We start from the raw sequence: 27,558 nt of genomic DNA on the forward strand, positions 1-27,558 counted from the left end.
TAAAAAAAAACTTATTTGAAAGAATCGTGCGAGGGAGGAATAGTTATAAATAAATTGGATTTGTCATTGGAACAAATCAGCATAATGTTAACTTGAACTGTGTCCTCGATAAAAGTACATATGTTTGTATATGCATTATTATTATTATTATTATTAATGGTATTTTTGTTTTTTGTAAGTTTGGCAAACAACTAAAGTACTAAAAATTAAGAGCTGCTTGTTAAAAAAATAAAACAAACGAAATATGTATATATAAATATATATAGTTACGTATATATAGATATAAATGAGTGATATAGACTTGCGATTAATTAGCATATTACTTTTTACCCGTACACCACGTAATTTGTTAAGACTTCCATTAATACAATTAACAGCATTTTGTTTTTTGTGTTAAAATTAAGCAACTTAAGTTGAGCTAATTAGAGGTACATAAATTAATTGGACATTGGGTTTTGATATGCCGTGTGGGTGTGTGTATTATGTGTGTGTGTGTATGCTGTGTGTGTGTTTGGTTTATACAAATCATATCAACTATTTGCCTATAACTATAACTCACTTTCATTTACCATGATTATTGACTTATTAGCATTACATTTTGCACACCGATCAAAAACTTTTAAGAATTTGTAGTTTTTCTGTTCTTTTTTTTTTGCATAAAAGTCACGTCTAGCGTTTAATATACGTATATATATATATATATATATACATATACATATATATATATATATATATATACATATACATATATATATATATAGATGCCTAAATATTATATACACATACATGTATATAAGTATATATAAATATAACTAGCAATTGTTTGACCAAAAGTTTGTCCCTTGTTGAAATTGGAGTTTTCATTTTTGTTTTTTGTTTTACTCTTTTTTTGCTTTTTTTTTGTTGTTTTTTTTTTTTTTTGGTATTTACCAAACTTAAGACTACTAAAAAGTTAGCTTTTTACAATTCTGGACATTTTTTTGAGTTGTAGTATTGAAGTATTTTTGTTTTTTTAGTAGATGGCTAATTATTATTACACTCTTTAATGCTTGTCGTATTGTTGTGGTTTTTCTTGTTGTTGTTGTTTTTGTCATTTTTAAACTTGTTTTATAAGCTTGGTGGTGGTCTTCGTTCACAGTACAGAGAATTCCGAGTTGTTGTTTGGTTGTTGTATTTGTTGTGTGTGTATGTTTTGTGTGTGTTGTGTATTTGAGTTAATCAGCAAAAATGTTCTTGTTTTGATATACTAAAAACCTTTGGTTGTTTGCATTTCTTGTCTTCACTTTTTTTCTTCTTTTTGTTGTGTAAAAATATAATTTATTCTATTACAAAAAGTTCATCGTAAATGTTTGTTTGCTTTTCTTTTTTTTTTTTGCTTTCTTGCGGTTGTTGTTGTTGATTTTCTTGACTTTCGTTTTGTTCCCTTTAGTTTTTTGTTTCGCTACGCTTGTTGTTGATTTTTTATTTATATTTTGTTGTTTGAGAATTCTCCTTCTTCACATTTGTTGCGCCTGCTTGTGCTTTTAACATTCGATTCCCTTTGTTTCTAATTTTCTAAAATTTGGCGTGTGTGGGTGTGTTGGGGTGTGTTGTGTGTGTGCTTGTTTTGTGTGTGTTTGTGTGTGTTTTATCCATTGGCCTTAAAAGCTAATGCATAAATCTGTTCCATAAGAGCTGTTCTGGCGTTGCCTTTTTTAACTCGCGACTTGACCTAACTTTTAAACTTAAAAATAATCATCATCATCATCATCATTTTCAACTTAATCACTAATAATTCCCGACTTGGCCTTTTTCTTCCTCTTTGTCTTCTTCTTCTTCTTCGTATAATATATTCCAATTTATCCTTTTCGATTTCTTTCGAGTTGGCGACTCGCTTATTCGAATACATTTCTCCGAAAATTAAGTGTTCTTTTTTTGTTGTTTGTTTGCTGTTTGTTACTGCTGCTGTTTGCTGTTTGTTTGTTTGTTTGTGTGTTTTTGGTGTGGCTTTTGGATACTTTTTAGGCAAAGTACATGACCTTTTTGGTGTCGGCATGAACCGTTATGGCTCGGGCCATTGCTCCGGGCGTGCGATCCTCGGAGGAGCCGCTCTGATGTGAACCCTCGCCGGAATCATGCTCCTTCTCAACCAGATGGTATCTGTTAAGATGCAAAAAAGTGATTTAACGGGTTGTTTAAGATATAGAATGAGTTAATTGAAAACTATAAACTCACCTGGCGCGGAAGGCAACCAAATGGGCATAATATGCCGGCGCCGGGATGCTGACGGAGCGCGTGCAACGGACATAAGTGTGGCACAGTTGATACGTGAGGCACTGCAGCTCATCGGAATCGAAATGATTGTCATCCCAGAGCACATGGTAGTGCGAGGGGCGACTGGTGCCCTGGATGCCCTGATGGCTGCACAAATAGAAATCGAATTCCGTGGGATGTGTGATGCCCACATCGACTGTGGTGCCAGCTGGAATATTGCCCGATTTGCCGCTCTGCTCCTTCTTCTCTGCGCAGAAGAGACGCGTATGATGACGCTTCTGCACCACAATGAAGGTAATGCCCGGCCGATATTCTGGCTCCAATTTGATGCATGCCTCGCGTATGGCGGTCAGTTCATGTTGCAACACATGCGGAAATTGACCCTCAGAGACACCATCACGATAGAGAATGATGCGATGTGGCTTATAGCCACCGGTGGATTTGTAGAACATGATGAGCAATTCACGCACCATGCTGCTCAGCTCCTGAATGATCTCCTGGCGATGCTGTTGCACTCGCACCGTGGCCGCATAACGCGATGGATGCGCATCCATCGAACCAACAACAGCAGCAATCGATGGCTTCTTATTATCACCAGCTGGCGGATGGGTGACATCCGCACCGAGGAAGATGACGGGCTCATTGAAGACCTTGGGTCGTATCGATGGCACCAGTATGGAATTAATGCCGCCCAGTTTCACATTGATCTTCAGACAGAGATTGGACAGGGTCTGTGGCGATGTCTTGTTCACATTCTTCGCCTGGACACATTGGGTGGCCATGCCCAGCACCGTGTCACCAACACGCTTCACCTCCGCATAGACGGGCGTCTTGCCAGGCAGCACAACGACCACGAGTTGTAGGCCGGGGAAGGTGATTTTCAGATAACGAAACATTGGCTCCACCTGATCCGGTCCTGTGGCATATTTGCAGAAGCACGGCTGACCAATGATTGGCATGCCGGCATCGTTGGAGATCTTTTGCAGCTGCTGGGTGAAATTACGCAATGCATCCTCGCGCACCGTGCGCTGCGGCGCAAAGCAGGCAATTGCCCAGATGCGTATCTCGACACCGGTGAAGAATTGCTTGCCGCGCATATCCCAAACGCCCTGATTTGGCGATGCCAGCGACACTTTGTTCTGTGGCGGAAAGAGCTGTTGTCCCGTGATGCCCGACGAGACACGTCCCCCATATTGAAGCTTGGGTGGCGGCAGAACTCGTCCACGCACCTCCATCATCGAGTTGGAAATGGTCAGGCCGAATTCTTGCACATATGAATCATTATTGAAATCAGCCCGTTTCACCAGATTATTAATCTCGCGCTCACGATCCGGAGCAGAGCGTGCCGTGGCCTTAATCATCGTTGAGGTTTGCATATCGGTCAGCTTTTTAATGCAACGCTGGCCGGCAACAATGTTGCACACCTCGAGCGGCAGATAGGTGTGCTTGTGCTCCTGACCCACCTGCAGGCAGGGCAGATGCGGATAGCGCAACTTCATGCGATACTTATCCAAAAAGTACTTGGCCACGGTGCACTCCACGGTCTGACCGTTCTCCAGCTGCAGCGGGAAGCTGCAAAATGAGCGCAATTGTTTTCGATTAGCTTAGATCAGTGTAAAACATTGTTAATTGGAACACTTTTAAATGCTGTATTACAGACTAGAGATTAAACCATTTACAAAAAGATACAGCCATAGTTTTGGCAAAGATTGAAACTTAGTTCGGTGCACTTACGATTGCATTTGAGCTGGTCGCCTGGTCACATTGCAGACACGATACTTGCGACGCATCTGGCCACAGTGTGTAATCTCGATCTTGAGTCCCTTAATCTCCTTGGTGAACTTGACGCGCTGCGAATCGGTGAGCGGCTTGCGCTGCTCGTTGATGTCGCGAATGTCCAGCACCTCGCACATAAAATCAATGACGGGCTGAGCCTTGTAGAAGGCAGTGGCCGAAACTATAACATGAGCAGAGAGAACTTTACTTAGTATTCGACTCAATTGGAAATGGCAGTGGGGCCATCACTCACCATCAATGTTGAGCATCATTTTCCATTGCGAGGGTCTCACGCTCTGATGGAAACCGAACCAGACCTCACGACCACCGCCAAGGGGATGATAGTAGCCATCGGGTGAGCTAAAGAAACTGCGTCCCACCGGCGTATACGTCATGCTGGGCAAATGGCGCATGACAACATCGAGGGCCAAGATGGCATCGTAGGGTATTTGACGGGTGCGTCCCTCGAGCGCCTCCTCCAGATTGAAGAGGGAGACTTGAGCCTGCCACTTGATCGTCACCCGAAAGATGCGATCCTTGCCCTCGCCGGGCAGCGTTACCTCCAGCTCCAGCCGCTCATTGCCAATGGGCAACGGATCCCGGGTATACAAATTATTTCGCCCATCAAAGACGGGCTTGAGCACTCCAAAGATCTTGCTATAGGCATGCACCATGGTCTCAATGATCTCGCGATTCACCTTGCGCGGACACTTATCCGGCTGTATATTGATGTCATAGTGATGCACATAGCCCCGTGGCATTGTCACCTGAAAGTGATTCGCACGCAGCACAATCGGTCTGCCCTCCCGGCCCAGATTCGGTCGACGGGGGCACGTAAACACGGGCATATCCGGTTGAGTGGTTGGCGATGCTGCAGCAGCTGCTGCAATCGCTGCCGTCACACTGCCCGTCGAGCCCAAGGCGGAGGCAGCCTGAGCCGCTGCAGCGGCTGCTGCACCACCCACAGTAGCACCGCCCGCAGCAACATTCTGAGCACTTGGACTGGTCACGGCGGTGGGATTTACCGATGAACCGGGTGTTGGTGGTGCTGCAAGTCAAATTCACGATTAGTCCACACAAATCAAAAAAAACACAGTCGCCAAACACAGAGTGGACGATACGCAATTTAAATAAATTAACAACTATTTGCGACGCACTAGCAAAACTAATTAACTGCACTAAGTAAAAAATTGTGTAAGAAATTCAAGTTCGCCGTTGTCGAACATAGGAAATACCCTTGCAGAAGTGCAGATCGATTTTTAGTTAAATTATGATTTTCATTCATAAAGAGAACCCAAAAAATTTGAGCACCATGTTAAAAATATAATCTGTTGAATATTATTGGAAAATATATAGATGCTTTCTTTGCAAGAATTATACTTTAGGTATTTTACAAAGTATTACTATTTGAACTTTGCGGAATGTAGAGTAAAAATAAGAATGCCTGCCAATTTATTTAAGCGTGGCTTCGACACAGACAGTCAGACAAGCATGGCTAAAGCAACTCGTTAGCCGGATAAAGAATACACTTTATCTCTTGTATAGTTCACAATGTGTTCAAAAATATCATAATATCTGCTACTGCAAGGGTAAACATTTATTATTTATGTAAAATATAAAAAAAAAAGATTAGGAGCAACACTGGCATGCAGCTAGTTGCAATCTACACGTGACAAAAGACATCACAAGTGGTGGCGGTGGTGGTCAAGTAGTATAACGGTAGCGCGTTGTTGTGTAGAGTTTTGGGTGTGACAGGATTTTGTTCTTTTTTTTTTTTTTGGTTTTAGTAGTAATAATAATAATAATAGTACAATTGTGCGTTTAGTTTGCATTCAACGAAAAGAGTAAATCAAAAACAAACATTACATGAAACATAAACAAAAGGTTGGTTAGTAAAAATTTTGCACATTACTTATGAAAATTAGTGTGTAGACTTTTTTTTAGAATTAGTATAGACTTTGGTTTTAGATAGAATTTAGTATTTGTTTTTTTTTTGGGTTAAACATTAACTAAAGAACATAAATAGTTTTTGCTTTCAATTTTTAGTTTTTTTTTTTTTGTGTTTTAGTAGTTTTTTAGTAATTTGGTTTTGTTGGAGAGAAATTTACATGTGAGCGTGTCGAAGCTAGTCTGCGCCTGAGAGGGGCTCTGAGGCCTCGTGGGCGAGGGGGTTGTCCACTGTGACTCTATAAACAGAAAAAATTTAATCAAAATCAAAATTGTCAAAAATTCAACGAAAAATTGTAATAAACAAAAAAAAAAATAAAAACAATAAATATACATATGTAAATAAAAAGATACAAATTAAATCAAATGGCCAATTATGTTTGATAAAAGGAAACAAAATGAATGAAATGAAAAACCAAAGGAAAGAAGGCGATGACCAAAAAAAAACAAAATAAAAAAAAAGTTGAATATTATATTATTCAGAGTGCGATTAATATTTTTAGTTACAACTTCTCCCAGATTCATAATCAATCAATATTTTTGTCAATCTATTATCATTAGAATAATAATAATAATAATAATCAAGTGTTCCTCTGCCACAAGTGTGTTGTATCTATGCGTGTGTATATCTGGATTTTATGGTTGTTATTATTATATACAAACTGTCAAAAATTCATTTATTTCTTCAATAGTTTATTTTCATTGTCATATTTTGGGATTTTGTATCAGTGTGTGCGTATTTTTTTCTTCTCTCTATTCTACACACACAATAGATACAGATGCGCTTCTCCATTCCAGTCTAATACGCAAAAAGCTACAACAAAAGTGCGACGCAATTTGAGCGATGCTTAAAGCGAAGGAGCAAATCACATCACTTCACGTTCCCCCCTCTGTATCCACCATCCCCCTGCTTAAAAGCTCAACTATTGCGTTGCGGTCGTTGACCCAATTTTTGCGCACATGTTTCAGGCTTGTCAATTTCTCCTGTCTATCTCTCTCCCTCTCTCTCACGCTCTTGTTCTTCCCTCGCGCCGTGCACTTTTCAATTAAATCGCCACCTACAAAGTATTGTCGTCTTCCGTTCTTCTTCTTCATATTCCTCTCTCCTCTCTGTGAGTTGGATGCATTTGCATTTGAAGCTTTCCGCCTTATTGCACTTTTACAGTTATTACTCATCACCATCTATTTTACACACTCATTCATTCATTTGCATGGGAGAATATTACAGATTTGTGTTTGCAAAGACACTTGCGTGTGCCTGTGTGTGTGTTTACGTTTGCATTTGCAAAAGTAGAACATCAAAGAGCTGTACTGAAGAGGGGAGTTGGAAGGGGGTATGTCTGAATGGGTTTTGTGTGTGAGTGTGTGTGTGTGTGTGTGTGTAACATGTGGCAGAGATTTGTTGTGGCCTGTTTTGTTATAGTTCTTGTTGTATTTTCAATCGTCCACTTACGTTGTCCAACTGGATACATTTTGCACTAGTATTTGTTTTAAGAAATGTAAGAATGTATACAAAGGTTTCTCTATGTTTTCTTTTTGTGTGTATGGGTGTATTTTTGTTGTTGTTTTAAATGTAATTGATTGTTCTTGTAGTTGGTTGGATTTATTCTTTGTTTTTGCTTTTCGTTCCTACTAATTATTATACTTAGTTTTTTTTTGTTTTTTGATTTCAGCCTTTTGCTTATCACACTTTAAAGTAGTTTTATTCGTTTGGTTGATTTTCGCTTGTTGTTGTTGCGGGCGTAGTATTTTTTATTTAATGTAAAATTGGAATTTACGTTGAATTTTCGCTTTTTGTTGTCGTCGAGTCTTGTTATTTATAATATATATTATATTTCTATTATTAATATTATTCTTATTCTTGTTTATTGTTTAGTATTGGAAAAGAACACAAATGTAGGCACAGCTTTCGTTTTATATGTATTTTTGTTGTTATTGTTTTTGTATGTACATATCCCATATACATATATGCATGTATTGTATGTATGTATTTATGTATGTAAGTGTGTGTGTATATATTTAATGCTCTTAGATTATTATCTTAGATGAACAAATTATTATTCTTTATGCTTCTCCTTTTATCTTTGTTTGGCTGTATGCGTGAATGCGTGTGGGTGTATTTTTTTATTATGCTTGTTTGTGTGTGTGAAAATTGCTGGGTGCTCCGCTGGACAAAACGACAGCAAGAAAATGCTTTAGTATGCGTTTTAGATTTGGGCAGCAAAAAATGTGTGCACGTATTTTTTTTGTGTTTTTTTCGAGACGTCGTTTTTGTGCACCCGAACACGTATGCGCAGCCGAAATTATACACAGACGTTGGCCAGACTATTGAATTTTGGTTTTGAACAACTTTTGTTAGCTTTTCACGTCGCGCATTATGCAAAATATGCAATTTTCTTCAGTTTTTCACACTCTGGACGTCCCGCAGCAAACACAAAATTTTTACTCGCGACGTGTGTGAGTGAGACGCATACTGGTACGCTAACCACACTTAAATGAGGGCAAAGCACTTTGGCTGGGGGTTGGTGCGTGCGAGTGCGACAACAACATGCTGTTTGTCTGCCTCACGACGTGTGAGCGTGACGCATTTCATGTTCATAAATTAAAGTCTTAGCTTGTTTTCAATGAATTGCTGACTATTAATGATTTTATAACGCATTAAAACACGTTTTTCATTTATTAATTGTGTACGCAATGCTCATTTTTACTCAATTTGGCACTGTTAAACTCAATTTGGCAGTATTAGTGCTGCTAACTAATTGTTCTAGTGTTGAGCAACAGTTGACGTCGAAATGCGGCCACTCTGTTTAGGTGGCAACGCTGCTCTGCGTTATCGGCATATGCGTTGTGCCCGTGTGTTGTTATAAAACCAAATTGCAAATTGTTTCTTTTGCATTTAAAATGTCGGTGCCATTTAGCGGCACATTGCGTCGTTCTGGCGGCATTGTTTCGGCCATTGGCAAACAGCTGAAGAGTGTTAATCTAAAAGGCGTCAAGCGCATTACAGTGCAGTTCGATCCGTTTGCGGAAAACGTAAAATCCACACGGTAAATGAAGAAGATGGGGAAGGGTGGAGGGGAATGGGAGGGGCTTTAGGTATGTAGGGTAGGGTTGGAAAAGCGCTTTTCCCAGCGCCCCATACAATATTTATCGATTATGAAACATGCGCAATGCGACGCATATGGTAAAAAAGATTTTCACGAAACCAAGTGCGTTCTCGAGAAATATGACAAATACAAAAGAAATACGAAAAAATGAAAACAAATAATTTGTAAAGTGCAGAAAAGTATTACAACCAAATTGGCAATTGATAAAAAGGAAAATAAGTAAGAGCTGAAACTTACCATAAACCTTGCCAATAATGCCCACGGCTGTGTTCAGTTGCAGTGCTGTGCCCAAATCGGGTGGAAATGTCAACGGCAGCGTATGGAGCTGAGCTGGGCCCCCCGCCAGCTCCCGCTCCGTTGACATCTTAGTCGGTGTCGGCGTCAGCTTGAGGCGTTGCTTCCACTATAGCCACGGCAAAAGACAGCTAAAGAAACAGACACGGAATATATATAAAAATTAATATATATTTAGTATATCTATAGTCATAGCAATCAATAGCTGCGAACAGTTCTAATAGAAAATGCGAGTAGAAGATGAAAACAGTTTTCCACATTTATTCCCCATTCATTCAATCAGGCATACGAATATATTATCTTTTATATGTATATTATATATCTTTCACTCAAATCTTTTCATATATTCTCCTTTTTCTTTGCAGAGAATTTCTCTTCCTGCTCTCCACACCAAAAGTGTCGCTATCGAATCCCAAGTGCGTTGTCAAATCCGACATTGTCTGCGATCGTTCGCCAGCCTTTATTAAATTTGCACTAATCGATTCGGCGCAAGGTGAGCAATATATATACACATTAATCAATCACTTTACTATTAAATATCTATCCAAATCTGGCAGAAAAAGCTCAAGCAAAGGAGATACGCTTCAACAGCGACAATCTGAATACTTTGGAGCTGCTGGAGCTGTGTAATAAGCACGTTTCGACTTTGGCTCCACCCGAGGAGATTACAAACAAGGTGCTAACCAAGGCCGAGAAACAGAAATTGGGTGGCAGCGGCGGAGCCGGTGGCAAAAAGGCGCCCAAAAAGAAGTAAAAGACTCCATTTGTAAGCCGTAATTCGAAACTATTCAGCCAAAATGGTGAGGAAACACAAGGGCACATTGGCTGTGATTGAGCAGATCTATCAGGACATACCCGCTTTCACCGATATCTTCACCGAGGAGTCCTTTTACACGTTCGCCTTTTGTTTCGTTTGCGCCACCGTTCTGGTGGCATTTATCCTGTCGCGCTTTATCACCATCAAGCCCGTCGATTTCTAAACCATTAACTGAACCAGCAGCATTAAAACTTAAGCTTTAACATGTAAAACAACACAAACACAAGCATTGTCCACATTGTCTTATTCTCTCCGCACGACTGTTGCGACAGAGCAAAAGGGCAGCGATTGTCTCTGGGATTGGGACTCAGACACAGGGGTCTCTGAGACGAGACTGGCCAAAAACCAGTTATGGACACTGCTTTATTTTTCTTCTTTTTTTTGCCACACTCTTTGAGGGTATTTGAATTTTGTCATCAAATGTGTGACGCAATGCGGGAGTCATGTGAATAAAGAGCAGATGTTATATATACCCTTATATGAGTGCATATACCTTTAATCTATAAGTCGATATAGTTATATCAATTTGAAACGTTTCTTGATAAGGAAGTCTTTTCGAATTGTAGTCACACAAATGTCATTCGAATTTCGCCGGATTAGATGTATTGCACAAATGCATATTATAATGTAACTGCCATAGGAAGTATTGGGTTCATGTATAGAAAATCTTCACTTTCTACGATATTTGGAGCAAAGTTTTAAGTTATTTGTTTGATTAGATGTTTGATTGAATGCTTATGGTCTTTAAGCCATTAGATCCAATACGAGAGACATATCGATAGCATAGGAATAACCAGTCTAAAACCCAGGTTAATGCAAAGAAAGTCTTTGTAATTAGATATTTTCTTCAAACTTTTCTATTATTCATTTGATTAAGCTCTCATAAGGACATTGTACAATTAGATCAATGATATATATATAAATATATATATATATATACATATATATAGATGGCAAAGGAATGATCGAATATGTGTGGGAAATCTTTTTGCTTTTAAAAGTCAAGTTTCAATATGAATTTTAGTTCATATTCGATTTAACGATCGGAGGATTTGGTGCTTAAAAAGACATCTCCAAGATTCATCATGCTTTGCAAATATTGGTCATACATAAAAAAAAACTCAAATAACTCTTATCTTATTTGGCTTTTAGTTTAATAACTCTTCGCATGGTCTGCAAGGGTATTTAAAGTTCGTCAATGCAAAGCTAACTGTTCTTTTGTGTATTGTTTTCTTCTTATTTTTGCATTGGCAAACCGGAAAATCATCTGCTTTGCTTGCTGCGTTCAGCCGAAAAAAATGCTGACTCAGTGGCTGGGATGATGTGGGGAGGATGATGATGCTCACAAAGAGAGAGACACACACACGCAGGGCCAGCAGAGTCTTATCATTGCATTGAATGCACGAACAGTTACAGGAGTGTGAGGGGGGAAGTTGAGGGTAGCCATATAATTGCAGTGAAGAAACAGTGTAATTGGAAACCTCGCATATAATTGGGCATTGGGCATTGGGCATTGGGCATTGGGCGCAAGGAGGTCAAACTGCATACAAAACTGGTAACACTGGCAATGTGAAGCTTTCATTTTGATGAATCTCTCAAGACGAGATGTGTGCGTGTGTGATTGTCAAGGCACTGACTAAGGGTTAAACAGGTGTTTTGTGCAGACAATGCGATAAATAGAGCAAAGCCAAAGCAGCAGAAGAAGACGAAGAACACAGCGAAGAAGACAAACACAAAACATTTCACTTTCGTTTCAGCTATTTCCTTTTCTTTTGCGCACTCACACACACAAACACTTACAGAGATGTGAGAGAGATAATAGTGGCTGCAAAACTGCAAAATTCGAGTAGCGAAAAAAAAATGCATATGCCAAAAGCTAAAGCTTTGAGTCAAACTTTTAAAATGGCGGGCGAATGTTTTGAACACTGCAATAATAATAGAAAATGCATATCGATTAAAAGTTTCTGTACAAACAACAAACTGTTGAGATGCAGTCTGCAAAATTCGCGAAAGCTATTACAGCATACTGTTAATATACATATATATATATAATATACCTATATATTAGGTATTCATGTAGGTGTGTATGTATTGAGCTGTAGCTTGTGTCGTCATTCAAGTTCAATGTCAGACTAAAAGAAGCTGAAAGCTCCTCACTCCTCTCATTTCACATGTACCTCATTTGATTTCGGAAATGCGTGGGTTTCTTTTCTTTCTGGGTTGCCACGTCGGCCATATTGGAAATTGTTCATCCCATTCTAACCAAATAGAATTTGATGAGACTCTGTTTGCATAACATGCCGAAATAGCGCCACTTTTGTGGGTGAGCTGAGTGAAAGTGTTCGTAGAACAGTGTGGCAACCCCAAACACAAAAGTATAATGTAAATGCAAAAGATACAGATACCAATACAGGCGCACTTTTTGCCCAAATGTCCTTCAATCAGTTTTATTGGAATACACGAAACACACACACACACACACACACACACATGCATTTGCAGTAATGCACACTTGCACAACAAAAAAAGAAAGAGGAAAATTACCCATATGACCTTTCTACCAAAACATAAACAGAACGTAGCACGGTCTCTCTCTCACTCTCTCGCTCCGCAAGCAACTATAGAGCTGTCTCGCTCGTGGCGCTCTCTCGCTCTTGAAATTGCCATAGCATATGCTCAGGCGCCATTACAGCATAATTGCACACACACACTAGCACACAATTGATGTGTATGTTTTGCAATGGCTCCAAAACTTGCTTGAGATAACTTTCGAGCTAAAATGGCGCGCGAGCGTTTGTCGCGTGGGAGTGCAGAAATTTCTGCAGCTGTTCTCGAACACTGCAAACAGAAGACAAGCATTTCACATATCTCTTCCCACACGCACACACAGACATATACATATACAGTTACAGTTGAAAGCTGCTAGCAATGTTTGCTTACCTTATCGCACAATTGCAGCTGATGCGGCGCTTTATGGATTTAACTTGCCTCCTATCAGCGACAAGTCGTTCGCTGTTTTTATTGTTGTTGTTGTTTGAGTGTTGAAATTTTCTTTCGATTTGTAATTGTTATTGAATGTTCGTGGAGTGCTTATTTTGTTACACATTAAAATAAATGGAGATTTCTTCCAGTGATTTCCGCTCTGTTGGCTTCTGAACTTCACTTAAAGCTTGTCGCCTTTAATTAATAACTGTTACTTTTATTTTTTGTTACTTAATTGTTGTAAGCGCGTGATTGTATTTTTACTTAATTATTTTGTATATTGCTGTATTAAATGAAAATTTGTAAACTGTTAATTTGCAAGCTTTTAATGCTGTTGCAAATTTGTTGCCATTGCCGCAACGCAATTTCTTTTGCTGCTGCTGCTGCTGTTTTTGTTGTTGGTGTTGCCAGATCGTTACCGGGATAAAGTAACTTTTGCTCTCTTCTGAGTGAGTGGCAATTGCCCACTGTCTCTCTCTCTCTCTCTCGCACTCGTTCTCTCTGCTGCTCTCACACCACAGCAACAAACTTGCGAATTTCTTTTAAAATGTATTTTGTTTATGTGTGTCTTAACTAACAATTTTTGCAGCGGCCGACGTTTTTCATACATAAACCGCACACACGCATTTATATACATAATACATATATATATTTATATATGTATATTATTTTTTTTGCAAGCTTTTATGTGTGTGTGGTGAGTGCGAGCGAGACGACGACGTGCGCTCGTTTCTGCTCACCAATACCAACGCAGCTGGCCAACCGCTCTGCCGCTAAAGCTAATTGTTGTTATTTCTTTTTTTTTTCTTTTGTTGCTGTTGTCGTTATTGCTGCGACGCGTTAACTTTTATGTCCATACAGTTGGGGAAAAAAGCTTTTCTCAATAATGCGGCGCGCAGTCATGCATTGAAAAATACAAAAAAAAACTATACACATAGCAGTAAACACACACACACATACACACTTATGATACGCGCGTGTGTGTGTGAGCAGCAGCAGCTTGCTGCAAAATGAAAGCACCAACAACAAAAACAAAAATTCAACTTACGACGCAAAACACAGCAAACAGAATTTCATACTCGCCCCCCCCACCTGACACTCAATAAATAAATGGTACGCACAAAAATTAATGATTACCGCGTTTGTCGATGATGATTATGATTATTATGGTTGTTTTGTGATAATTTCGAGATCAAAGACGAAAAATCAAAATCAAGCGATATAGCGAACGCGCGGTTTGCCCGTTTGAAGTTGAATAAAAACACATATCTGCTCCAAGTATTCGCAAACCATGCACTCTTCCTTGTGTGTGTGTGTATCTGTGTAACCCACAGAGAGCGCGAGAGAGCGGCAGAGTGAGAGTGCAGCGGCGGCGCGTGAGCGCGCTTAACGAAAGCGAGAGAGAAGGTGCGAGAGCGAGAGAGAGCGACAGCATACAGTGCGTACAATTTGTATGCGTATTGGGCGCGCGTCATTTGACAGCCGAAAAAATCATAACATAAGTCAAGGGCAACTTGCACGCAACCGAAACGGTTCTTTTCGTCAGCAACAGCCTGGCAACACTTGTCGGCTTAACATAATATACGTATGCGTGTGTTTGTACAGTGAACGCTCGCTAATAATTACTGCAGTTGTTTTTTAAATTTTGATTTCTCTTGATACTCTCATATGTTTAGGTTACTTGCAATGAAGTGATCACTGCAAATATATAAAGAGAAATACCAACACTGAATTTGTATGGACAATTGAGTGATCACTGTAAATAGAATAAATACGATTTCCAACACTGTATTTGCATGGCCAATTTATATTTGCATCGAAAACTTGGATAAATGTGCACAAAAATGAATGGTTTTTCAATTGTTTCAATTGTTATTAATTAAATATATATATTTTGGGGGAGGATTATTGATTGAAATCCGGGCCAATTAAAAGGCGGGCTATTTTTGTTTCTCATCCGCCTGTTTCTCGCCAGAAGCGGCGCTCTCCTCCTTGCCAGACTGATCAGCAGCATCGCCCTTCTTATCGGAGGCGGCGCCGGCAGAGTTATCCTTGACAGCCTCATCGACGGCCATCGAGGTACCGGCGGGCAAACTCTTCTCGAGGGCACGCACAAAATCCTCCAGATTGCCGGAATAGGCGGCGGCCACCGCATCCACGGACAACTCAAATTGCTTAACAACCGGACCAAGTTGTGCCGATTGCAAAGCGTTCGAGAATTGTGCGAGTGCCTGCTGGAATTGCGGGGAGCTGATGTGATCCTTGATCTGCTGCTTGCGATCCTCGTCGGCATCCTCGGACTCGGGCAGGTGTACAATCAACGATTTGACACGCTCGGGATCGGCAATCAGTTGATTGATTGCATCCGCACCGGACAACGCTGTCGACAGGTCGATATTGAGTGAACGACCTGCGCCATGTTCGGGGGAGAGATTCGATAAATAGGCTTGGAATGGATTCGCATATGCTCCGCTGCTAGTCACTGCTGCTGCTGTTGCATCGCTCTTAGTCTTAGTGGAACTAATCGCTGTTTTCTTACCGGAGGCATCGGAGGTACCATCGGCACCGCTTGAGCTGCCGCCGCCGGCAACATCGCTTGGCTGCAAATTGTTGCTGTTCCGATTGCTGCCCGTGGATGACTTGGATGAGGAGTTATTGCCACCCTTTGTGGGGGCGGATGGTGTACGTGGCACACTAACATTTTCGGGCGTTTGCAAGGCAGCACTGCCGCCACCCGAGGAGGATGTGTTGCGGGACGAAGGCGTGCGGGAGCTGCAAAGGATTAAGATTGAAATGTAAAGAATTTTGCCAAAGTGAACTTATAGCTTGGATAGCTAGCGACTCTTACTTCATTTGTCCCAGCAGCGAGCTGAGTCCGCCCATTTGGCCAACGCCGCCAAAGAGTTGCATCAACTGTTGTTGCGACATATTATTCAACATGTACTGCAAATCGGTACCTTCGCTGCCACTGCCACCGCCCCCGCGCTGATGAGCCGAGGGGGGATTGTTCAGCAGTTCATTGATGCGACGACAGTGTTCGTCATCCTTATCCGTCTTGGGCTCTTGCATCCAGAAGAACATGCGACGTGAACTGGACTTAAATTTGAGGACATAAACACGTCCCGATTTGCATTGATCGACGCGTTTATATTCAAAGTCATCGGGGAAGACGATGAGATCATCTTCGACCTTGCCACTGGTGCGATCCTTCCAGCAGAAGTGCATCAGGCCATCCTCGCTCTGCGTCATGTAGACGAGACCCTTGCGCGCATCCGGATGCACCATTTTACCAACCATATTCATTCGTCCTGCGCGAAACTCAACCAAATTTGAGCTAATCGAACTGCCCAATCCGCTTTGTCTGCCAAACATGATGCGGCCGCTTCTCGAGAGCTGCAAATAATTACTTTAGATTGTTGCCTTTTCCTTTGGAATGTCTACACACTTACTGGATATATAATGTGCAAAAAATATAAACAATTTTGGGAATCCTTTAACAAAAAAATCGCTTGCTTTGCGGATGACGTGCAATTTTTGACTTTAGTTGTTGGTGATGGTAGTGATTCGATAAATCGATTTGCAGAGTTGCCACTGCTAATTTATTTGGATTAACAGTCGCTGAACTGACACTTCGAGCAATGTTTGAGCTTAGCGTTAGTGAAGGTAGTTAGTCGATAAATTGATTCGCATAGCTGCCAAAGCTGTTTGTTGCGTCCACAGTCGCTTAACATTGTCTACACTTAACAGCACGACGAGCAGCTATTGACTTCAGCAAGTAGTGACGGTAGTAAGTCAACTTTTTGCGTTAACTGTTGCTTAACATGCTGTTAGCGATGGTAGTGAGTCAAGTCGATAAGTCGATTTGCAGAGTTCACAGCACGAAATAGTTTTATACTATTCCCAACAGCTCTTTTGAGCTGCTACAGAATGTTAAGCTCATATGTTGCTGACAGTGTGACCATTATTTGAAACACACATATAATATATGTAGTTGAGATTTCTTGGCAACAACAAATCGCAGCTGAATTTATTTAAAAACGAGAAGTGTTCGAGACTAGTGCTCGGCTACAGCTAAATAGCTAACAATTACAAAAAAAAAAAACAGATTTAATTGCATATTAACGTAAACGTTCCCAGAAAGTATTTGGTAAAGCGCAATAAACCTAAAACGTGATTGTCATTGTCTGTGCGAGTGTCTTTTAAGTGGTAAGATTCTATTTCCGCATAATAATAATATTGGTACTGAATTCTATTTAAGTACTCATTTCCATTACATACACAAAAACTGCATTAAAATACAACTTTTTAAAGTGCGTCATGCATTTTACAGCAAGTTTTCGCCATTGTCTCTGTTGATTCTCTCTGTTTTCCCATCTCGCACTTTCCAGTAGCATCTCAGCTGTCTCGACTTTTGCTTCTTTTCTATTCTCCTCTATTCTATTGTCTTTTTCTATTTATGCTCGTTGGGGTTTTTCACTCTTTTGGTCGCCATTTCTATCTTTTTATTGCCTCTGCTGGCTTTGCGCATTTTGTTTTTGGCTGTTGCTTCACTTTTTTTTGCTGTGGCCTATTTTTCTGTTTGCCTTATCAATTGGTTATTTATTTTGCCATCCTACTCTATCTACACTATTTTATTTGTGCGAGTGTGAGTGCAACTGAGTCTGCTGTTTTGTAGCTGCTGAATCACCTTCAAATAGGTTTCAAAACCCGTTTTGTGACCGCGAACTTGGCATAAATATTTTGGTGTTTGTTGTGTTATTGCAGCAACAAACTAATTTCAAACTTTATACCCAATAATACACAATTGAAAAAAAATGATGGACAAGCCATTAGCAATACGCAGCAGAACAGCCAACACAAGGCGAATGTCCGATAAGATTGCGGGAACTGCTCTTTTCGAATTCGATAAGTCGCAGCCACTAAATAAATAATTGCATTGCGAATATCATTCAGCATTTTGTTCAGATTTTTGCCGAACTTTTTTTTTTTGAGTTATCTGTTCTGCTTTGTTGGCATATCCGCCCCCGTTTGCTGTTGTGCATCTGGTCACCACGATTAATCATGTACACTAAAACGCATGTTATCTGAAATTTGCTGAACTTAACACTTTTGCGCGCTTTATTATGCTTTGTTTTTGTTATTGTTCTTTTTGAATTTCATCAGCTTTGGCTGTCAACTTTGTCTGCGTTTTATTGAACCTCTGCGTTATTGTGTATGTGTGTGTGGGCCAAAGCTCATCACGTGATGTCGTCTGCTAAGCTTGAAACTAATTAAAGCTTAATTCGACATTTAATAGGTTCTAATTCACAAAAAGGGGCGTTAATTTCGAAGTTATCGAACTTTCTTGAACATTTCAAATGCGAACGGGAATTTGGATATGTGAATAATAATAAATTATATTAATATCTATTTTTTTTCATTTTCAGCTAATATGCGCACTTATATTTTCGCCCTATTGGCCCTGGTGGCTGTGGCACAAGCGGTTTCTTTTGCCGATGTTATCAAGGAAGAATGGCAGACATTCAAAGTGAGTAATAAAAAGGGGGGCAACAGCTGTTTTGGTTTTTGTTTCTTTTTCAGTGTTGCAGGTGTCAAATTTAAATGCATGAATAATGATTGATGATTAATGATTAATATCTTTTGTGGTATCACTGACGTAGTAGTTCTAAACCATTGTTTCTGCTGCGTACTTCAACACTGAGTCATGTGGAGTGCAACAACTGCACTCGTTATTGTTGCGTCTAGCTGATTATGAATATATACATATGTATGTCAGTCACATGTCGGCTCACATGACACGATCTATCCATCTAGAAAAATTGCAAGATGATAGTAAATAAATTCTGTTGGCGGATTTGCGCGCTTCAATTCATTTGAATTGTGATAAGCCCGCTTTTTAGTGTTGCACGATGGCGGCATTTAACTTCCTGATAAGCCAACATATTCTAATTCAATTAGTTGCCGACTTCTTTGTGACTCATTTAACTTGATTTTTTATTTACTATTGTTAGTTATTGTCTTTTTTTAAGTAGAGCTTTAGTTCATGGGTTCTTTGCGCTAGTTTGATTCGTAATGCGTATTAAACTCTGCATTAATCGGGCTTATCAGTTTGTGCAATTTCAATTAGAGTAGAATAGAATATAACTTGTGCCCATTTGCCGTGTTTTCTTATCTGTCTGCCCAGTTGAGAGTTTTTTTTTGCGTTGTCTAACTGAGAACATATATAATATATTATATATACAATGCATTGTCGATTAATTAATTTTAATTATTACTGCATTGCATGTTAAATATTTTACATGTGCATTATTTCTTTACTTAGTTTTTGTTGGGACACGCAAAGCTTGCTGAAATTAGAATTAGTTGAGATAATTCGATTTTTTCTTTATTCACATATTAATGTAATAAATGAATTACTTTTTATATATTTTGAAATTTAAAAGTTGGTATATATATGTAATTTAAATTCTCCACTTCTCAAGCAAATAGTGTTGCCTACTTTTGTGCAGTATTAAATTCGATTAGTGCTGAAAAAGAAAGCGTAGCATAAACATTAGGCGCATTTAAAAAGGAATTTAACCCTATTTTTTTTTTGCACATTTTATGTTGCTTCGGCAGCGCTGTTGATAAAGAAAACAAACCAGCTGCTGCCTGCATTACAGGCCGTTTTACTTGTTTTTTTTTGTATGTATGCAAAAAACACATTAAAAAAAAAGCGCTCATAGGCAGCTGGTCTTTGAACTGAAACTGGACCTGCTGCCGCTTGCCCCAGCGATAAGCGTGTGAAATGAGGCAGATCAGTCGCACTTATTTTTTTTAGCTACTCTTTGCTTATTATTGTTATTATTAATTGTGTTATTTTTATTTGCGTTTGAATTTACTCAAATTTATGCTGCGTCAGAATATTTTTCGCTTATCGATTCTATTTGTTACGTTTTTTTTTTTTTTTGTACCACACATGAACTATGTCGAAAAGCTTTCGATCAAGAACTCGACAACTGACAGATTAGTTGCGATATTTGTGTGCATATGCGAATGTGTGGGATTTTCGATATACATTGTTTAGTCTGCTATGCCTTTTGCATAACCGGTTAGTCTTATTTCGACTAGTATGCATATCCTAATAAATCAGTTCTCTCATATACGAAAAAACTGGTTCGCTTTTGCCTGATTTCGTTTTGTTTGGCGGAACCATTTTCGATTCCTGCATTTACACACACTTTCACACACATGTGGACAACAACAAATCGCAGTATTTGAATTGTGGTATGTATGCTCAGTGTTGTGTGCTGCTATGCATGTGTGTGTGTTTGCGTTGTGTGCACAGCAACGATACAGCTCTCAGCTGTGGCTGCTATTTTTGATATTACTACAAACTGAACACTCAACGCAGACAGACGCAACACTGGCAGAGCGTGCGAGCGAGCGATTGAAATAAAGCATTGACGAGCGAGAGAGAGGGAGAGAACAAAAGTGCGCGCGCCGAAATCAAAGCGAACAAACAACAACGACAGAGAGAGCGAGAAAGAAAGAGTAAAGGGGAAGCATATCAGACATTAAAGGAGGAGAAAAAAAAAACGTGCTAAAGCCCCAAAGTGCTAACCAAAAATTTAATATAAATTATATAAAAAAAAAATACAATATATAAATCAGGAAAAAGAGGCAAAAAGAAATGGACAACGCCAGTGATTTAAATCTTGTTGTGGATGTCATTGTGCCCGTCGTCTTCGTAATTGTACTGTGTGTTATCAATGTTTTCGTAGTGTGCTATATCATACGCAGGCGAAAAGAATATCAAGATTTGACCGATCGAAGTAGAGTAGCAGCGGGAGCAGCAGCAGCATACGATGCACCAACAACATCATCAGGACATCCAGCAAGAGCAGATGAAGACATTGAAATGGAGCGACTCTAGCGGCAAAAATAAGACACTCGCCACCAGTGTTGCCTTGTTAACAACAAAACTAAATATTAGTAGTAGAATATAGATTTTACGATACTCAGCGTCAATGGAGGAGGGACATTTTCTATTTATGGATAAATGATGACAAAAGTACAAAGCGATAAATTGTACAATGAAACAAGCATGTTGAAAAACACAAAAAACATTTATCTCAATATATATTATTGTATATATAGATTTGGTTAAATGGGTGTTGGTTTTTTTTGCTATTGTAATGGTGCGATAACTAATATATATTTATATATTAGCACGTGCATTTAATTACTGTTCCTAAGCGTTGACGCCTATTTTTTACGTAATTTTATGTGCAAATTTTTTGTAATAATAAAACACAATTTTCATATACAAATGCGAAAAATCAATAATAGACGGAGAAAAAACAAAATTGGCGGGTTTTTTTTTGTTTGTATTTTGTATTCTTTCCACAAATTTAGCTGCAGACGCAGCTTATTTATAGCAATTAGATCAATTATATGCAACGAGAGCGGCGCAAACTTCAAAAATAACACGCATTGATGGACTGAGCGATGTTTCCGATGATGGAGCCCAGACCCAGCCAGTTAAGAGAACAACATTTTTTCATCATCATCATTATCGTCATCATCCGGTCAGGGCGACAATTGTAGCTCATTGTTATTATGGGTTGACTCATGAGGGTTGTGCAGTGTTTGGAGAATTATTTCATCTTTAATAGCTGCAAATTGGAATCTGTTTATAATTATTGTTTCCTGTTTACTTTGGAACATTTCGCTTTAACGGGTCCATACAAATGCTAAAATTAGACATGTTTTGCTCTGGAATCTCAAATTTACATTTGTTGAACAAATTTCATTTTATTTGGTTCGTTCTGTCGAGCGCTCACTGTAGCTACCCGATGTCCCTTTTTTTTATTGCGCTTGACACAATATTTTTACAACTGCTGCCCAAATTTTTTTAGATGGCTCGTAAAATGGCTTTTATGTTTATGATTTTTATGGGCTTTATGGGCTACTGGCTTTTGTTTTGGCCAACTTGTGTCCCTGCCAGTCAGCAGCTGCTTAGCGTGATAAGATGAGGTGTCAGGGCTTATCTGCCATTGGATTCTTAATAGCTATAAATCTCAGATTTTGCTTTCTTGAGTATTTCTGCCTGTGCATTAGCTAATACAAAAAAATATATATATATGAAAAACGGGCAGCAGCTGCTATCTAATCGCTTTTTTATGAGTGTACCAACTACAATGCTAATATACAAGTCCTGATAACAGAAAACAACTTGTTGATAACACAAAACACGCTAGTTGTCAGTATATTTTCACGGCTTCTCTCTTCTCTCTCTCTCTCTCTCTCTCTGGGTTTTTACAGCTTGAGCATCGCAAGCAATATCAGGATGAGACCGAGGAACGTTTCCGCCTGAAGATCTTCAATGAGAACAAACACAAGATTGCCAAGCACAATCAGCTCTATGCCGCCGGCGAAGTCTCCTTCAAGATGGGCCTCAACAAATATGCCGATATGCTGCATCACGAATTCCACGAGACAATGAACGGCTTCAACTATACTCTCCACAAGCAGTTGCGGTAAGTGATTATATATTCAATTCCCTGTCCTGCTTGTATTTATTTTAAATTTCTTTGTTGCAGTGCCTCGGATGCCACATTCACGGGCGTCACATTCATCTCGCCGGAGCATGTGAAGCTGCCACAATCGGTGGATTGGCGCAACAAGGGTGCCGTTACCGGTGTCAAGGATCAGGGACATTGCGGCAGCTGTTGGGCATTCTCCAGTACCGGTGCTCTCGAGGGGCAGCATTTCCGTAAGACGGGCACATTGATCTCACTGTCGGAGCAGAATCTGGTTGATTGCTCCACGAAATATGGCAACAATGGCTGCAACGGTGGCCTCATGGACAACGCCTTCCGTTATATCAAGGATAATGGCGGCATTGACACAGAGAAATCGTATCCGTATGAGGGCATCGATGATTCCTGCCACTTCAACAAGGGCACAATTGGTGCCACGGATCGTGGCTTCACGGATATCCCCCAGGGTGATGAGAAGAAATTGGCACAGGCTGTCGCTACAATTGGTCCAGTTTCTGTTGCTATCGATGCCTCCCATGAGTCGTTCCAGTTCTATTCCACGGGCGTCTACGATGAGCCACAATGCGATCCTCAGAATCTGGATCATGGTGTTCTGGTCGTTGGCTATGGCACCGATGAGAACGGCAAGGATTATTGGCTGGTGAAGAACTCGTGGGGCACCACCTGGGGCGACAAGGGCTTCATTAAGATGGCCCGCAATGATGATAATCAGTGCGGCATTGCTACTGCCTCCAGTTATCCACTGGTGTAAATCAACACAATACAATCCAACTGCACCTCATCACTTTAATTGTAAACAACAATTTATTCCAATATTGTAAGCATCTCAAACAGTCAAATTTGAAATCAATTACATACTGGGCTCATTTAACGATCTGAAAAACTCATCACATTTGCTATGGATGATTTGCCTTTTAAAGTTCATGTAAATCAGGCATACAATTTTGATGTTTTGTATAAAATAAAAACGTAATTTTAAAACCCAAAATGGAAATCGTTTTTGATTTAATATTGATTTAAAGATTTAAATATGACTAAATGTAGCTCATTAAGAGATAAATTATGCTTTAAACATGTTGGAAAATCAACATCATTATTATTATAATTAATATTATTAATATGGTACATTTGAAATGTATTTTCAAATTCGAACGATTTTCATCGGCACACAGTGGCATGCAGCCCTGGCTAACGATTTCACTGCCAGCAATCGATAACTTTACTGAGCGCACGCGCATCGATAACACCCATCAGCTGTTGTTTTATAATACAAGCAATGCAATACATTGTTTTGCGTTTAACAATTAATAAGCAATGCTATTAACGCTGCGTGTGCAGGGCACAAGACTGTGCTCGAGTCGTCGTCGTCTGTTGGCCACCAGTGCAGCCGAGGAGGCCAAGAAGCTGACTACAACGACACCACAGCAATTGGAGATCAACGGAGGCACTTATGCCACGGACAGTTGGACAAATGTGACTCCAAAGATATTGACACATCTGGGCTTGAATAAACATCTGCAGCGGGATCATCCGTTGGCCATAATACGTAAGCGTATTGTCAACTATTTCTATGGCGCCTATCGCAATCAGCGTGGAAATCCGCTGTTTTCCGTCTATGATCAACTCAGTCCGGTGGTCACAGTGCAGCAGAATTTTGATAATCTGCTCATACCCAGCGATCATGTGAGTCGCCAGAAGTCGGATTGTTATTACATTAATCGGAAGCATCTGTTGCGTGCCCATACAACAGCGCATCAGGTGGAGCTCATCTCTGGCGGACTGGATAACTTTCTGGTTGTGGGCGAGGTTTATCGTCGGGATGAGATCGATAGCACACATTATCCAGTGTTCCACCAAGCGGACGCAGTGCGTCTGGTCACTAAAGATAAGCTCTTCGAGCGTAATCCCGGCCTGGAGTTGTTCGAGGAGACGTGGACGGGTTCGCTTGCCGATCCCAAACGCATTTTACCCTCATCTAAGTGCATGGATCAGACCAAACAACCCTGCCACACTCTGGAGGCCGTCAAACTGATGGAGCACGAGATGAAACATGTGCTGGTGGGTCTCACCAAGGATTTGTTTGGGCCACGCATCAAGTACCGTTGGGTGGACACATATTTCCCCTTCACCCAGCCCTCATGGGAACTGGAGATCTATTTCAAGGACAACTGGCTGGAGGTGCTCGGCTGTGGCATCATGCGCCATGAGATTCTGCAGCAGGCTGGAGTCCATCAATCGATTGGTTATGCTTTTGGTTTGGGTCTGGAGCGTCTCGCCATGATTCTCTTTGATATACCCGATATACGGTTGTTCTGGTCAAATGATAGTGGGTTCTTGTCGCAGTTCAGTGAGGAGAATCTTCAGAATCTGCCCAAGTACAAAGCCATCTCACATTATCCACAATGCACCAATGATTTGTCCTTTTGGCTGCCATCCAATGTGGAAGTGAATGCCGGCTTCTCACCCAATGATTTCTATGATCTGGTGCGCTCGGTGGCTGGCGATGTTGTGGAGCAGGTGCGTCCACTTTTTGTGTATAGTTTAATTTCATATTCTGATCGGATTCTCTTGCACTTTTTAGATCAGCTTGGTGGACAAATTCAAACATCCGAAGACGGGAAAATCGAGCGTCTGTTTCCGCATCGTCTATCGGCATATGGAGCGCACTTTGACCCAGGCGGAGGTCAATGAAATACACAAGCACATTGCCGACGCCAGCGTGGAAAGTTTTAATGTGCAAATACGCTAGTCTTTAATTGTTTAATTGTTTTTACCCTCAAATTAGTTAAAATAAATTTACAAATTTCAAACAAGAAATTGATCAAATATAAAAATATAATATCATATTATGTATACATATATATAGTCTTGTTTATATCATTTCATAACAAAGTCAAACAACTCTCTCAAAAGGGTATCAATTCAAATCGAAAGCGGCGTTTGCGCGCAGCAATCGATGCTTTTACTGGTTTGTTTAATCGATATGCGATAGTTGCGACGCTTAACAACACTACAAAAAACCTTTACGTGCAAGCCGTCGACTGCGGCGTTGTGTTAAAAAGTGTGTGCGTCGTGCTGTCTAGCAAAATTTAGGGTACAATATGTCGACACTAGATGCGAACACCGTGCTCTACAGCATACTGGGATTAGTTATTGTCGAGAATGCGCTGGAAATCTATATAGCACTGCGCCAGGTGAGTCAATAGTAGGGCAATTAAAGCCGGCACGTGCCGGTTGCTAAAAGGCGACAATTCAACTTACGGGTGTACTTTTTTGCGATATCTATATATGTATATATAGATATGAGTATATAGTATATATATATGCGTACGATATATTTCTGTAAGTAGCACGCAAAATGTCAACTGGGTTCGTTGATTGCTGCCACAGCATTAATTGATATTAATTTAGCAGCCATTTAATTGAATTTACTACGTCCGCAGGTGAAAGTCTATAGGACGGCGTTGACTGTTCCCGGCGAACTAACGGATCATATGAGCGAAGAGACGTTCCACAAGGCGCGCAAATATAATCTGGATCAGGAGAGCTTTGGCATCTTCAAGGCGGTGCTTATGGATGTGGTCTTGTTGTGTGTGGAACTCTATATTGGTTTGATTGCGTTGATTTGGCAACTGTCGCAGGATGTGGTCCGTCAATTGGATTGGGATGTCAGCAATGAGATCCTTGTCACCTGTGTCTTTGTGCTCATTTCGAATGTGTTGTCAACCTTTAAATCGCTACCGTTTAAGATCTACAAGATCTTTGTGCTGGAGGAGAAGCATGGATTCAATAAGCAGACGGCCGGATTCTTTGCCTGGGATCAGCTGAAGGGTTTCCTGGTCATGCAAGTGGTTATGCTGCCCATAACGGCAGCGATTATCTTCATTGTACAACGTGGCGGCGATAACTTCTTCATCTGGCTGTGGATCTTCACGGGTATCATTTCACTGCTGCTGCTCACCATTTATCCCATCTTTATTGCGCCACTATTCGACAAGTATACCCCACTGGAGCAGGGACCATTGCGTAAATCCATTGAGGATTTGGCGGCTACATTGAGTTTCCCGCTGACCAAGCTGTATGTGGTTGAGGGCTCCAAACGTTCGTCCCACAGCAATGCCTATTTCTATGGACTATGGAACTCGAAGAGAATTGTGCTCTTCGACACGCTGCTCCTGAACAAGGGCAAACCGGATGATTCTGAGTTGAGCGACGATGAGAAGGGCAAAGGCTGCACGGATGACGAGGTGCTTGCTGTGCTGGGCCACGAACTGGGCCACTGGAAACTGGGACATGTGACAAAGAATATTGTCATTATGGAGGTGCATCTGCTGCTCATGTTCCTCGTCTTTGGCTATCTGTTCAAGTATGCACCATTCTACGAGGCAATGGGTTTCCAGCCCGGCGTACGACCCATTCTGGTGGGTCTACTGATCATTTTCACCTATGTGATGGCACCGTACAATGCGATTATAACTTTTGCGATGACTTTGCTGTCGCGTCGCTTTGAGTATCAGGCGGATGAGTTTGCTCATCGGCTCGGGTTTGAGGAGCAGCTGCAACGTGCTTTGATCAAATTGAATCTGGATAATTTGGGTTTTCCCGTCTACGATTGGTTGTACTCCACCTGGAATCATTCACATCCTACGCTGCTGCAGCGTCTCGCCAGGCTGAAGGAGTTGGGACAATCGTCGCAGTCAGAGAAGAAGTTGCAGTAAATGCAACTCGCATCCATGTCGAGACCAAAGCATTTTCTAGCTACTTTCCGTATTGTAGTTTACATTGTGTTTAGTGTTCTAGTTTTCAATAAAATTCAGATCGAAAATTATAATTTCAA

General features: G+C 40.4%; 8 protein-coding genes across 10 annotated transcripts; 6 read left to right on the forward strand and 2 right to left on the reverse strand.

The window, feature by feature from the left end:
- Nucleotides 1-766: 766 nt before the first annotated feature.
- LOC6569124 (protein argonaute-2) lies at nt 767-14,433 on the reverse strand. 2 transcript variants are annotated; one of them, XM_001995050.2, is made up of 8 exons: nt 14,225-14,433; nt 13,135-13,459; nt 9,321-9,508; nt 6,138-6,215; nt 4,283-5,077; nt 3,988-4,210; nt 2,215-3,825; nt 767-2,139 (listed from the first exon to the last, which is right to left on the reverse strand). In XM_001995050.2, exons 3-8 carry the CDS (start codon nt 9,445-9,447, stop codon nt 2,001-2,003), a joined length of 2,973 nt encoding a protein of 990 aa, XP_001995086.1. In that variant the 5' UTR covers nt 9,448-9,508; nt 13,135-13,459; nt 14,225-14,433; the 3' UTR covers nt 767-2,000. The 2 variants fall into 2 exon arrangements, with proteins under 2 accessions (XP_001995086.1, XP_032597086.1); XM_032741195.2 differs by lacking the exons at nt 9,321-9,508; nt 13,135-13,459; nt 14,225-14,433 and adding an exon at nt 7,430-7,697.
- Nucleotides 8,777-10,672, forward strand: LOC116804929 (39S ribosomal protein L53, mitochondrial). The gene is made up of 3 exons (XM_032741198.1): nt 8,777-9,023; nt 9,743-9,870; nt 9,935-10,672. Exons 1-3 carry the CDS (start codon nt 8,878-8,880, stop codon nt 10,129-10,131), a joined length of 471 nt encoding a protein of 156 aa, XP_032597089.1. The 5' UTR covers nt 8,777-8,877; the 3' UTR covers nt 10,132-10,672.
- Nucleotides 10,175-10,672, forward strand: LOC6569123. Its single transcript, XM_043215213.1, has one exon. The coding sequence runs from the start codon at nt 10,175-10,177 to the stop codon at nt 10,355-10,357; it is 183 nt and encodes a 60-aa protein (XP_043071148.1). The 3' UTR covers nt 10,358-10,672.
- Nucleotides 14,434-14,963: 530 nt separating the features above from the next.
- On the reverse strand, nt 14,964-16,815 carry LOC6569121 (proteasomal ubiquitin receptor ADRM1 homolog). Of its 2 annotated transcripts, XM_032741197.2 has the most exons (4): nt 16,626-16,815; nt 16,025-16,569; nt 15,716-15,948; nt 14,964-15,586 (listed from the first exon to the last, which is right to left on the reverse strand). In XM_032741197.2, exons 2-4 carry the CDS (start codon nt 16,546-16,548, stop codon nt 15,117-15,119), a joined length of 1,227 nt encoding a protein of 408 aa, XP_032597088.1. In that variant the 5' UTR covers nt 16,549-16,569; nt 16,626-16,815; the 3' UTR covers nt 14,964-15,116. The 2 variants fall into 2 exon arrangements, with proteins under 2 accessions (XP_032597088.1, XP_032597087.1); XM_032741196.2 differs by having other exon boundaries at nt 14,964-15,948; nt 16,626-16,764.
- Nucleotides 16,816-17,136: 321 nt separating this feature from the next.
- Nucleotides 17,137-23,709, forward strand: LOC6569120 (cathepsin L). The gene is made up of 4 exons (XM_001995046.3): nt 17,137-17,382; nt 18,603-18,703; nt 22,483-22,697; nt 22,761-23,709. The coding sequence occupies exons 2-4, from the start codon at nt 18,608-18,610 to the stop codon at nt 23,470-23,472; spliced, it is 1,023 nt and encodes a 340-aa protein (XP_001995082.1). The 5' UTR covers nt 17,137-17,382; nt 18,603-18,607; the 3' UTR covers nt 23,473-23,709.
- Nucleotides 20,463-21,478, forward strand: LOC116805929. Its single transcript, XM_032741199.1, has one exon. It carries the CDS (start codon nt 20,849-20,851, stop codon nt 21,089-21,091), a length of 243 nt encoding a protein of 80 aa, XP_032597090.1. The 5' UTR covers nt 20,463-20,848; the 3' UTR covers nt 21,092-21,478.
- A 232-nt stretch (nt 23,710-23,941) lies between the features above and the next one.
- LOC6569147 (probable phenylalanine--tRNA ligase, mitochondrial) lies at nt 23,942-25,555 on the forward strand. Its single transcript, XM_001995045.2, has 2 exons — nt 23,942-25,238; nt 25,303-25,555. The coding sequence occupies exons 1-2, from the start codon at nt 24,036-24,038 to the stop codon at nt 25,468-25,470; spliced, it is 1,371 nt and encodes a 456-aa protein (XP_001995081.1). The 5' UTR covers nt 23,942-24,035; the 3' UTR covers nt 25,471-25,555.
- Nucleotides 25,556-25,716: 161 nt separating this feature from the next.
- On the forward strand, nt 25,717-27,552 carry LOC6569146 (CAAX prenyl protease 1 homolog). The gene is made up of 2 exons (XM_001995044.2): nt 25,717-25,915; nt 26,165-27,552. The coding sequence occupies exons 1-2, from the start codon at nt 25,823-25,825 to the stop codon at nt 27,437-27,439; spliced, it is 1,368 nt and encodes a 455-aa protein (XP_001995080.1). The 5' UTR covers nt 25,717-25,822; the 3' UTR covers nt 27,440-27,552.
- Nucleotides 27,553-27,558: the final 6 nt, after the last annotated feature.

This window comes from Drosophila grimshawi, unplaced genomic scaffold, assembly GCF_018153295.1.
Source record: "Drosophila grimshawi isolate 15287-2541.00 unplaced genomic scaffold, ASM1815329v1 contig_1367, whole genome shotgun sequence".
NCBI classification, from domain to species: Eukaryota; Metazoa; Arthropoda; class Insecta; order Diptera; family Drosophilidae; genus Drosophila; species Drosophila grimshawi.